The sequence below is a fragment of the Pyxicephalus adspersus genome, chromosome 1, assembly GCF_032062135.1.
Source record: "Pyxicephalus adspersus chromosome 1, UCB_Pads_2.0, whole genome shotgun sequence".
Taxonomy (NCBI): Eukaryota; Metazoa; Chordata; class Amphibia; order Anura; family Pyxicephalidae; genus Pyxicephalus; species Pyxicephalus adspersus.
In genome coordinates, this window is record NC_092858.1 from 45412852 (window position 1) to 45426649 (window position 13798).

Genomic DNA, 13798 nt, shown 5'->3' on the forward strand with positions numbered 1-13798 from the left:
AAGGATAAGGTATGAAAAAACAGAAGAATATGGAAAACTTGGGAGATGTCACATTTATTTTCTTTCTTTCTTTTTCTCCTAAAAATGGAAAACAAAAGGCAAAATTAGTACACTGACACTCATAGCAACCAACAGTTACATTTTATTACCTTTTACAAAGGGTAAATATGTACAAATGGCAGTAACACAACTATGGTGATATCTGTGAAATACAGATGATTGGCCAGTATAGCCTTAACACTTTTTTACTGATTCACTAATGCACGCTCAAGTCAAAGTCCTATTCCACGTACTGCTCCAAGAAATTTACAGGGAAGTCGCCCTATTTTTTTTTTTTAATTCTCTTTCTAGCTATTCACATATGACCTCATGTTTAAACATGGCAAAAAAGTTCCTTAAAATCCCCTTCAGTAAAATTGCCCACCCAGCTTTTTCTCTAAACCAAGCCATACTAGCTTTTGTCTAAAAGTTTGCATCTTCAATGCTGAGCACTAAATACCACAACAGTTATAACAATGAAAAAGTGATCAGATAAAATGCTATGACCACATGTAGTATACAATCTAAACTGAGTTTTTTGACATCATACGGGTTATGCACTCCATATCAAGGTGATAACCAGTCACCAAATGTGACTAAAATGTGTGAAAAAAGGGAGGGAAGAAAAGTATATATGAGTAACTTTTTTCCTCGCTGTGACAATCCATGAAGCTAAAGTTTATGCCATAGATATTCAGATCTAGTCATCTGCCTTAAGTTTTACAGTCAATAGGAATACCGGAATAAGATGTGCCTCGAGTGGGAAACTTTGGAGAGGCTTAGAAAATCAACTTTCCTCAGTTCCACTAAACTAACATGTTCACATGATCACATCACACGATCAAACGTGTAAGCCAACGTCAAAAAATAAATTGAATTTTCTTCTGAATGACACCAAAGTATGGTAATGAAGGTATGGTACCACTGATTACATATCTAGGTCTCGTAGAAATAAACAGAGCCCAACATTCACTTTAAATATTAGGAAATTTTGGGCTGCAGGGGAACAACTTCTCACCTGCATTCCACACATTCACCTTATTTTTTCCTCCTTAACTCCTTCCTCCATTTTCCCACAATTCTCCTCTTACTCTTATCAATACGCCTAAACCTATTTTCCTGACCATCCCCAATTTGTGACCAGAAACATATCACAACTATATAAAAAGATATAGATATATATATATATATATATATATATATATATATAAAAGAGACAAAGAAACGTCGAAAATCTTAGTGTTTGGTAAAAGGTTAAGGTGGTTTTATTTCAGTCATTATCATCATGTTGAACGTAGCCTTAGGCATAAATCCGTCCAGGCGGATCCACGAATGATCATAATGGAAGTGAAGAGGAGAGAGTGCAGCGGGGTGCCGTCCTATCACTCTCCTCCCTCCCCCCTCCATAGAGTTGAATGTACAGTGCTTGTTCAGTATCTTGTCGTTGGAAAGGATTGTGAGAGATCCTTTCCAACAACAAATATTGATCGTGTGTACTTTATACACTGGACACAAAGATAACTTCAATCAATATTATTGCACAAAAACCAAATCATATTTTGTAAAAGAAACAATATTTTTTTAAAGACAGTAAACAATAGCATTGTTCACATTATTCATTTGTAAAACATCCAGCAGAGTAGAAGTTAGCTTAGCAAAAACTTAATACATAAACACATACCTTCTCATTCATTGCCAGGATAATCATTATTTTCCTGAAGATGGCAATAAAATCCAGAAACAGATCTACGCAGTGCCTGTAAGCACAAAACACAAGTTTAGGATTGTTAGCACTATAGTCAAGTTCTCATTTCTAACGGTGAATGGTACATTGATAAATGTTACCCTTGCCTGCAAACAAATCTTGCATTTATTTGAAAAGTAAATTAGGAGTGAGTCCCTAAACTTTGTGAAAACTGAAAAACTGGCAAATTATATTGTAAGCCCTCTACAGGTGGAACTGCAAATCTTTCATTAACATGGACCCATTATTAAAATGAACACTCATTCACATTACTATTTTAAGTAAAAAGTGAGATTTTTGTGCTGCAAATTAAACACACTGTCCATCAACAAATAGCCTCTATTGCTATAACTGCAAAAAAAAAAATGAAAATACCTTGCAAGAATTTAACAAAATCTTCATCTCCTTGGCTCATTAAGCCAGAGTTTTATTTAGCCTACAACGATGGTGTTATTAACAAATACACATTTTAATGAAGCCAGAACACATTTTTTTAAAATGAAAATCGCGATCAAGCTTACCAGACATAGTCTTTGTCTCCATTCTCAACTTTTTCAATAATGAGCTGAGTGTCAAACAAGACAAAACCACACATGACCAGAAGACCAACGTACATGTGAACCTGGAAGATAAATACAGAATGCATTAGTAAATGCTGAACCAGTCATAGGGGCATTTCAACTTGTTAAATTATTAGGATGGAGCAAAATCTTCCGCAGCTTCATTGCACACTCACTTTAGTAAGATTAGCAACTTTAAAGCGTAACTTAACACTGGGTATACTCACCTGTCCCTTCATGGGGACTGCCATCCTCTTCCTTCTTTAGATCTTCAGCCATCTTAATTGGTGGGCCAGGATGAGACAACTTCAGTTCATTTAGTCCTGGCATTCGAATGTGATCAGGCAAGTGAATATGTTTTATTGCAGAAGGACCATTGCTTGTTCCTTTCTTCAATAAAACCTTGCCTGATCATAAATTTTTAACTTTATTTTGCATAACATAAAGAGATGCTAAAACCTTAAAACAGAAATAAAGCAAAACTAAAAACAGAAAAGTTTAAATGCTGGAAGATTAACACAACACAATGCTGAAAGATGAACACAATGTTTTACTGCAACACTTCAATAAAGTTTGATTATTCGTCTTAGAAGTGTAATCCAGGTTGCTATAAGCACTCTGTAATAATGCGTTCAGAAGTTGTCTGCAGTGGTCATGCTTTATGTTGTAATTATCAACAGCAGAAAAACCGGATCAGCTACAAACAGGTTATGACATAAAAAGGCCTAAACCACTCTGCTAAACCTTTACTATGGTACATAAGATCACTCCCCTTGTTTATTATCTGTAAGTAGCCAGACTAAGGTTTGGACTTGATGTTTACATATCACAGTCCTGATCAAGGCAGCATAGGAATCACATTGCTAATACTATAAGCAAACCTTTTATATTTTTATATCCAAAACTGAAACTCACTTTTAAAAGGACAGTTGATCCAATGAACATGTTCACCAATCCAGAAAGGAAAAGGAGGCTCAGAACAGACATCAGCACACCTGTGAAAGAAACACCACATGCACATTAGGAGGCAAATTACACTTTTAATGCAACCAAAAACACACAGACATAAACAGGGTGACACTCACCTCCTAAATACAGGTAAGTGCGTCTTTGTGCATACAGAGCACTGAGGGAGAAGCAGGTGAAGATCACTGCAGTGGCCAGGAATGCAGTTGGAATGATGCTAGATTTAGAAAGAATTTCATTAGATGACGTTGAGTTAGAGAAATAGGAGTTTTCAAAACAGTTATACATTTAAGTAATGTTTTTGGGCATCAAAACAAGCTATATCCTTCTTTCCCTCCTTTGTTTGCATTCTTTCTATGTATGTTACCATACATGCATTAAAGGACCACTATAGTAATAAGTTAAAACTCTTCAGGCTGGTTCTATTGTGGAACCTGAAAGTCTCAAAGCCAGGAAAACGAATGAATGAATAAAACAATACCTTCAATCTGTCTGCTGCCATTTGGCTAATTCAAGCAGTTTCCAAAGCATAATAGGGTCACTTTTGACCTTTAGAACCTGGAGGACTTATTAACCTCCCTACCGGTCTGAATAATGAGTATTTTTAAATGTAAAAGCGGTATATTTAAAAATTGACACGTTCACACGCCGAGGGCACAGATGCCGGCATCGCCAGGGGAAGCAGATGCCGGGCACCGCTGGAGGACGCTGCTGGAATGTGGGAACACTGCTGGAAACAGGTAGGACTTAAAAAATCCCTGGCAATTCCACCCCTGCACTTTTGGCACTGAAAATTATCCCCGAGACACACTCAGGAATACTGCCAGGGAGGTAATATACCCATGCATGGGGAACAAATATTTAAAACTAGTATTTAATAGGATCGCTAAAACTAAAATTGTAAAATCCAGACTGTGTTTTGCTCATTCTCTGGTGCTTCAGATATCCCAGCACAGCCGTAATAAGTAGAGCTATTCTACACTGACAACGGTGATATTTACTGTACATTTCTTACAGTCTTAGTTAGAGGCGTTTTCTTTTTGTAAAAGAATTGAATAATTAAAACTAGTAGCATCACAAACATATGGTTCCCCAATAAATAAAAGACAAAGGACGTAGGCACTTTACATTTCTCCAGAGCAATAATGTCCATTACTAAAGTTCCTGATCTCAACAATGTCTGTGTCAAAACTTTACATGCATACCAACATCAGCATACAATGATTTGAATATGTAAATACCTGGGATCAATAGCCAAGCAAAGATTCAAAGCAGGGCCCAAACCAATGCCTAGAGGACAAAGAGAAATACATTTATTAAATGGAATTTTTTTTACTAAATGTTCTGCAAAAACCTTTTTATTAAAAGAAACAAATGCTTTATTTTGGCTCATGCACAAATTTCAATATTTTAGTCTTCAATGTAAAAATATGCACGCTTACTAACAATTGTTCTCTTATTTAGTTTATTTCCTGGTCTGAGGATGACTAGGTGCCCCAGTTAGAGGTTACTAAAGGCCAGTTGTTGCTCTGCCATCAGTCTGTCAATAAATACTGTTCTAAAGAGGAACTAAACCCTTTTGTATACTCACCTGTCCGTTGTGGGCACCACCATCTACTTTCCTCATCTCTTCCTTGAATCTTCGGTCATCCTAATTGGCTGGGCCATGATGATGAAACTCAACAGGAGTTCATTCAGCCCCGGTATCCGCAAGTGAAGCCAGGATATGCCAAGTATCCCAGGCTAGATAATGCTTATTGTAGAAAGGGCATCATCTGACCCTTTCTGCAATAAATTCCTCCCTGATGCAAAAGTTTTTAAAAGTGGAACTTTAAAGCAGCCAAAACAGAAAAGCTACATGGGCAAATATAAATCTTGCATACAGTGTTTAGTAAAGCATGTGCAAATATCATATTTTAAGACTCTCCTCTTATGCTTTCCTTTTTGTTACAATTTTTCATGAATTACAAATAAGTTTAAAGTGTAACTCTAATTAGGGTGATAATGTGCATTTGTTGGGCAAGCAATGGCATCTTTACCAAACCCATGCTAAGGCTTATAGGCCGCCACAGATCCAACCCTGAAATGTAAAAAGAAATTAAACCAAAATTTTGCACACCAGTGAAAAATGCAAATCCAGCTAAGATTCCCAGGCGTTTCTTCTCATTCTCTCTACTGTGAGGGGTAAACATCAACCACATCATCATGCCCAATGAGCCAGCAAAGGTCAGGAAACTACTCTGTATGGGGAAATACAAAAAATGTATAAAGCATTTTATATAAGACTGAACATGAATATTTTAAGAAAAACAATATACAACTATAGTAAGCCACTCACCTGCAAAAACCTGAAGACCACGTTGACATAAGCACCAGCAGATGCAACCAGAAGACAGAGAGCAAAGCTGGCATACACATGTTTTAAATGCTGCTGTGTGCTAGAAGAACTGAGAAAACAAAACATATACAACAAAGTTACTTTTTAAAATCTCAAATGCTAACATCACAAACTAAAATTAAGTAGCAGCAACAAAATATCCACCTGAAATATTCTTAGCCCCCCTAAACTCAATACCTGCTTTTTTTTTTTTTTTTTTTTTATAACTTTAGTAACAAGCTTTAAAACTGAAGTCAATCATGTTTTGAAAAGTCCATTATAAAGTTGCATTGCTGTTGTTTGGTTAAGAAAATGTATACATCACTGTAACAGTCTGTAAACTGCATTTTTTCAAGACAATCGACCTCTGACTAATGCAGGACTTTTTAGGTGACTAAATTGAAAGTTGAGGGCTTAAAAAATGTAATGCATATTAACAAAATGTAAATTGTCTAAAAATGATCTGATAAGGTCTTTGAAGGTTTTATTTTTTTTTTTTTGGATTTTCATTTGGAGATTCCAGTGTCTACAACAGTTAGTAAAACATGTGCATTAAATGGCCAGTCCAAAATAAGAGTACACTAGTTTCAAGGTTTTATTTTAAAACAAAATTCAAAATATTCTTTAAAGTTTTAATCTATTAACTGTACCTTCCTTGTCTGACAAGTCTTATACGTGGGGTGGCGAGTATATGCAGCTTTCCAATTATGCTTATTGCCATGGCACATTTGATGAAATATTTGTGCATAAAGAATACAATTACAGATTCCCTTCCCTGCCCTATACCACTAAAGTCATCAAGGTGGAGTTATACTTTACATACATTCAATTTATAGACGGCATTCTCACACAAGGAGAAAATATTTGTAAATAATTCACATATGTTAAGAACTCTCTAGAACCTTATACCAAATGATCACGATAAAAGCAGAGCCCACAAAATGTTCATTTGGAAATGCTACAACATGCTATAATTGTACAACCTGACTTAATACAAACTGTGTCACCCACTTTCTCAATAATAATAATAATAAGAAACCTACTAATATTTACATGAAAGGTTATTCATCACAACATCACTTACATATTTGAGAACTTAAGAAGAGCTTTAAAGTTAATATTTCGGTCAAGAAAATCCATTGTGGAGCTGTGTATATGAGCTTTCTACAAGAACACCTGTAAAAAAAAAAAAAAAAAAACATCATTACTAAACCAATGCCACAACCTATTGTATTTTAAATTATCCTGATCATCAGTCTCAGTGCCTTAATTCCTTCCCTGTCACAAGGAATGTAAGCCAAAACTGACGTTTTAGGTTTAATCGCCTTCTAGTTTCCTATAATCTTCAGGGACTCCAGCAGGGAGATCTCTGTACTATCTTTGTTTCTAGCTCTGTTATCCCCCTTGCAGCCTTTAAAGTTCAGTCTCATTGCTGGCACTCTTTTAACATTTAGGACTTCCTAGTTATTTATTATTAGCATAGTCAGGACGTACAATAAAATATTTTTTTTATCTAAAGTCACAATTGAGTACCCAGGTAATAGTGTAACCTACAAAAGTGAAATCATTTAATCATCATTTTGTTTTTGATAGAATCTATACATCAGTCATACATCAAACTACACAGCAGCTGCTGAAATACAATAAGATGGGAGAATGTCAAAGTACAAACCTGCCTGTTGATGTAGCTTCTGTGCAATGATCACACTAAAGGCTAGACAAGGTGGCTGAAAGAATTGAAGTAACCCCTGGGACCTCTTGATCTAGATGGTGCAATTATTGCAGGCTGTTGCAGGGAAAACGCAGGGTTAGGCTTTTTCCACAGAGAATGCATGCTGTGTTCTATGTATGCCGAGTCCCGCCCTGTGACAGTCATTATTACTGCTAATGATTTCCCTTGGCAACAAAAATGACTGCACACATATAACTGGGGAATGATAAATTGATACTTAAAAAGAAATCTCCTCTAGCAAAGAAATGTAGGCATGCATTAGATACAAGGGAGAAGGTCAATCTGACAATAATTTAATGCAACAAGCTTAAATTTTTCAGAAATGTATAAAAAGCTTGAAAAGCCATTTGAAAGATTATCTCAATGTCAGTTGAGCAGATTAAACTCAGAAAGCCAATTGTCATACACATGGCTGAGTTCCATAACAAAGCCAATTGTAACACATGAAAATATGGAGATTTTGGGAAATGCTGAGGCCATTACAAGCCTATTGTGAAAATTCAATGGGTCATATTATGCTTGGCATACATAAAAGTCTATAGAAAAATAAATATTTTTCTATTTTACAGTTGTTTCTCCTAATCACATGACCTGTGCCATGTACACATGTAACCATGTGGCACTGCTGAAGCAAAGTGTAACTGCAAACCAAACAAGACCCATTAAATCCAGTATTTCCAGTAAGTGGATGAGCGTCAGGAAAGCCTGAAATAAGCAGCATAGACATAATATAAAGACTGGGTTATTTCTATAGATGCTAAAGGAGTAGTTCAAGGTAAAACACAACTCTAACACTAAATCCTAAATTGTTCTTACACTTTCCTGGATAAGATAGACTACCATGGGAGAACCTGGTTGATCCAGCAAATCTGGAATGGATCTGGTCCAGGATTTAAAATATTTGCCAACTAGTAGTAAATGATTTTTAAGTAACCCATTCCAAGTTTACTGGCTTTATTAAATCAAACCCAAGATGTTGCACAATTTTTTCGTGCGAAAGGCTCTGATATCAGAAACGAAAACTATACCAAGATGACCAACTCAATTAAACAAGGGCAAAACAAAACATGGTATGTTAGTAGGAGGGAAAAGATCAGCTGCAGCAATCCCACAAGAAATACTGGGGATCCTTCATTTGTACTCTGCCTACCTCCTGTAGACTCAGATTCAGTTCCCCTATAGTACTAGTATACATTAAAAATACATTTAAACTCAGTCACACATTACCACCATGATCGCCTACTAGGTGGGATTACCTGTGTTGCTATGGGAAATACAATTATTTGACTACATGACGAAAACACAAATACAAACCAAAAATGAAATGTGCACCATATTTTGATGCAGAGCCACACTGTACACACACGTTGGAGGTGCGTTGCCTTAGTGCATTAAGGTGCCGTTTATAATGAATGGCACCACAACACACTGACCTGTGTACAATTATCCCAGTTTAAGCACCATTTTATATCTTCTTGCCCTGGGATGAGTTGCTGTATGGAGTAAAACAAGTCCTAGGACTTGGTGTGGTGTTATTAGGCTCTAGGCCGTCCAGAATCTACTGAACAACTGGACTTTAGAAACTCTGTTGTGGTATTTTAGGAAAAATATTCCATGGTGTCTACATCATTAGACATCATGAGGGCTTGTTCTGGTAGTTCTAGGAGTGTTTGTGGCTGCCTTATACTCTGCCAGAAAGAGGGGAAACAAATATTAGTAAATATGAGTATGGCTGACTTTATAGCAGAAATTGCAGTAAAATGAAAGATCCGTTTAATATCAAAGCCCCCTTCATCCCTACAAATCACTTGCAAATAGTAATTGCTAAAAGAACCCACAAAGAAAAAAAGCTTCATATTTGCCTTACCCCTGTTACCTAGTGGAAAAAAACACACAATTCCACATATTAGGATACGGACCAGTACAAAAATATCCAATAAGAATGATGTGAGTGGGCTGTGACTGGATGAAAACCAGTGTGTGCACAATCCAGATAGCGGCCCTTTAACCACCACTATTGAAATAAGTTCATTCTTTGTGTACTCAAACTGCAACCTGACTACTGGGTCACTGCAACCTACAACAAAAGGATTCTAACACCAGAATAAATATATATTAACCATCCTAGCCAATACCTTCATGTACTATACACACACACACACACACACACACACACAGAGGGAAAGAAGTATTTGATCCCCTGCTGATTTTGTAAATTTGCCCTCTGGCAAGGAAACAACCAATCTATAATTGTAATGATAGGTTTATTGTAGGTGTGAGAGACAGCATAACAACAAAAGAACCCTCAAAAACCCAGTGCTCAAAAGTCAGAGCTTGATGTGCATTGTAATGAGTGAAATAAGTATTTGATCGCTTTGCAAAAGATGACCCAGTACTTGGTGGCAAACCCCTTGTTGGCAATCACAGAGGTCAGACGTTTCATGTCTCAGGAGGGATTTTGTCCCTCTCCTCTTTGCAGATCCTTTCCAAGTCAGTAAGGTTTCAAGGCTGATGTTTAGCAACTCAAACCTTCAGCTCCCTTCACAGATTTTCTGGAGACTGGCCAGGCCACTCCAGGACCTTCATGTCCTTCTTGAGCCACTCCTTTGTTGCCTTGGCGGTGTGTTCTGGGACATTGTCATGCTGGAATACCCATCCGCGACCCATTTTCAATGCCCTGGAGTTGAGTTGATGCCAAAGAGCTCAACTTTGGTCTCATCTGACCACAACACTTTCACTCAGTTCTCCTCTGGATCATTCAGATGTTTATTGGAAAACTGCAGACGGACCTGTACATGTGCTATCTGAGCAGGGGGACCTTGTGGGCTCTGCAAGATTTCAGGCATACAGGGCCTTACGGAGGGTGCTCCTAACCTCAGCTCATTACCTGTATGCATACAGGGAAGACACCTGGGAGCCGGAAATCTTGCTGGTTGATCAAATACCTGTTTCACTCATTACAATGCACATCAAGCTGACTTTTGAGCACTACAACACTACTACTCAGAAACCTGTCAGCAGATTTGCAGTTACAAAAGTTCACTTTACCGGTTTGTCAAAGTTCAAAAAAAAAAAAAAAAAAGAAAAATTAACCATTAAGTTATTAACCAGGGTCAAAGACCTCTACACTGCACAACTGTGGAGCATACAAGCTTATCTACAACACAACAAAACACAATGGGGTTAGGAAAGACGACACAGCCAATGCACCTAAAGATTCTAACTTTTCTGAGATGTTACTGTTGTAGTCAATGCTGGCATATGTTGCCTGTTCTGTACCCTGGTTGTAATATACTGAATCGTATTGATTTTTCTACCCTGAAAATACAAAAAGGCGGCCCTGTCACTACTAGGAAATTATAAAGATCCAAAAGACATTCTACTGTTTACAAAATGAAGGTATTAAGAAACATGCAAATTTATCAGTGTTCTCCAAGACTGGAAAAGACAGACCATCATGGGAGAATGTGGGTGATCCAGCGAACCTGGTCCAGTATTGAAATAACAGCAAATGACTTTTAAAAATCCATTCCAGGTTTGCTGGATCAGCCAGGTTCTCCCATGATGGTCTATCTTTTCCAGTCTTGGGAACATTGATAAATCAGGCCCACTGTGTGCCATAATTACATGAAGGGAAATATTTCATGATTATTAAAAGGAAAGTCATCAGAATGGCATAGCAACAGATGTATAGGCTGGTCTTAGCAGAAACCCAACTATACTGTGTTGTGAAAAGATTCCATCGTTTCATTTTCGTAACCGCTTATTTCTAAAGAAGTAGTTTTCTAAGGTCCAATGAATGGAAACTGACCAAGAACTATTTGTAAAAGGTATCTATCAATTGACCGGCACAGGAATCCATTGGAACACCTCGTCCTAATACAATGCTTCCTTATAGATCCTGTGCAGCAGATGCCAGGGAATCAGGGATAATTATTAAATACATGAATCTGTTTATTAGGTAACACATGATGTCAGTATATAGGTAGAGGAGAGCTGAATATAGGAAGACATCACAAGATGCTGACACACAGCACCGTCTATCACTGGACAATCCTTCCCATATGTTATGGAATGGCCCCCAATGTGCCCCCTTGTATGTTTTCCTGGAACCTGTTTGATTCGGTGTATGTTTACATTTTCTTACTACAGCTCATTAAACAGCACAATTCCATGGAGACCATCATCATCTTTTAGAAGAAAACACATAAATCTGCTGGCAAGAATCATGTTCAGGAGTGTCAGTGTTGCAGAATGTGTCATCATGTGCTGACTGAAGATCTTCAATAGATTGGGATCTGCCAGCTGTCTGGGCATTGAGGTAATTGTGGTTAGCCGGAATATTACAAATAAATTGCCAGCTTTCCTGGGAATCTAAAACAATTGTAATTGTATAATATGGAACGTCTACATAATAATTACAGAACTGAAAATAATATTGGAGGAATGAGCAGATATAGCACTTTCACTTCACATGCTGAGGTTTCACATTTGATTGTAGGACACAGGATTAGTGAATGCGGGTGGTTTACACACGTATAGTAAAATCTACCTAGATTAGATGGCATTTAGCTTGCTAAAGCACCATAACCCCCCCCCCTAATCATTTTATTCTCAGACCCTCCAATCATCCGCCTGGCCTGGCTCCTGGACAGTGACAACGCTGGATGTTGCCTGCACAATGTGTGTCAGCACTGCAGCATGTGATCTCCTCCAGGCATGCATGTGACACAGGGACAACACATAATCACAATTAGGAAACAGTTGTCACCCCATAACAAGTAGGCCCAAATGAGTTTTATGAAATGATCATCACATAAAGTATGAAGTTGAATTTTATACGAGATGTCACTGGTTGGGTTGAGAGCTAATTTAGGCCCATATAGATCACTGTGTGTGCGCTGTGTTTTCAGTGAGTACACACACGTGAAACACGTAACCCATAGCAACCACGGGGTTCAGGTGAGAGGAATCCTCACTGATAGAATAGGCCATACCGGGGAGCTGACAGACAGCAGCCGTTGTATTGTGCTGTAATGCGGCCTTATATAGTCCGGGGCGGCTTTGTGTACTGCAATGCAGCCCAGTAACACCCGCTCACACGTACAAGCCTGGATACAAAGCCCCCTCAGGTGTAACACAGCCACTTACCTGTCTCTTTCACTGCGCAGCGCTTGGTCTCTCCCGTCTATTCGTCCCTCCGCTTCCGCCGTACGTGTCACACCACCAGATACCAGCACAACAAGCCCCGCCCCTCAACAATTCCTTTCCGCTAAACCAAGGGGGAGAGTCCTCTGACATCACCACGAGAGATGGTAAACAGAGCGGAATAGCATCATGATTGGTTGAAGGCGATGTCATTCTTTGATAGGCGTCCAATGGCTATGTAGATCCAAGGAATACGTTTTGGAACTGCATAGTGAATCTTGAATCTTTTTTGTGTTGCGACAGTGCTCCTACTGGTCATGTGAAGCTGTGCAGGCTGCTTTCTGGTGAATGTAATAGGATGGAAGGCAGCTTAAAGCGTACATAAATCAAGAATTTTCTCTATACATAAAAGGCTAGACAACCCTTTTATATAAGGTGAAATTAATTTTTTTTTTTTAAAAGGGTGCAGCACCGCCCCTTAATTCTCGTTTGCCTAGGCGATCGAGAATGAGTGGGAGCGCAAAGCCTCCCAGGATACCTACATCATGCATCTGGGGAGGCGCTTGGGCGCTCCATCTGCGCATGCCCGATCATGTCCGGCATGCGCAGAAGGAGCCTTTTCACGCAAACAGAAACATTTGCCAATCTCATGCATGTGCAGTGAGATTGGCAAATTTTTTTTTCATCTTACGTTACCCAATCTCACGCCTGGGTCGGGTGACGTAGAAAGAAGAACCTGGAAGAAGAGAAGAAGATGGTGGTGCCAGGACTGCAAGCTCCGGGATGGATGCCGGGAGAACGCGGGAGCAGATGCAAGACACCTCCGGATGGATCGGACTGCCCTGCGGAATTGAAGGTAGATGTATTTATTTTATTGGCAGTTTTCAGCTTAGTTCCTCTTTAACCTCCTGGGCGGTTCATTTCTGTCTGGATTTATATGTCCAAAATGGTTACATTGTCTTTCATGAAAATTTATTTTACAGTATAATATAATAGTATAAGTATAATAAAGTTTGAAACACAAAATCATGTCAAAATAAAAAATTTAAATACATTCAAAAAAAATTATTAATAAATTTAATAATAAACTTTGACACGATTTTAAACTTAATTATACTCATACTATTTTATTATACTGTAAAATACATTTTTATGAAAGACAATGTACTGTTTTTAGACATAAATCCAGTGTATTGCATTTGATACAGTTAATTTGTATTGAAAGCAATACA

At 38.1% G+C, this 13798-nt stretch overlaps 1 protein-coding gene across 2 annotated transcripts; it reads right to left on the reverse strand.

The window, feature by feature from the left end:
* Positions 1-38: 38 nt before the first annotated feature.
* TMBIM6 (transmembrane BAX inhibitor motif containing 6) lies at positions 39-12684 on the reverse strand. Of its 2 annotated transcripts, none has more exons than XM_072409574.1 (10): positions 12570-12684; positions 6771-6862; positions 5648-5756; positions 5429-5549; positions 4551-4599; positions 3429-3526; positions 3259-3338; positions 2305-2405; positions 1721-1796; positions 39-78 (listed from the first exon to the last, which is right to left on the reverse strand). In XM_072409574.1, the coding sequence occupies exons 2-10, from the start codon at positions 6824-6826 to the stop codon at positions 55-57; spliced, it is 714 nt and encodes a 237-aa protein (XP_072265675.1). In that variant the 5' UTR covers positions 6827-6862; positions 12570-12684; the 3' UTR covers positions 39-54. The 2 variants fall into 2 exon arrangements, with proteins under 2 accessions (XP_072265675.1, XP_072265683.1); XM_072409582.1 differs by lacking the exon at positions 12570-12684 and adding an exon at positions 7359-7453.
* Between the last annotated feature and the right edge of the window lie 1114 nt (positions 12685-13798).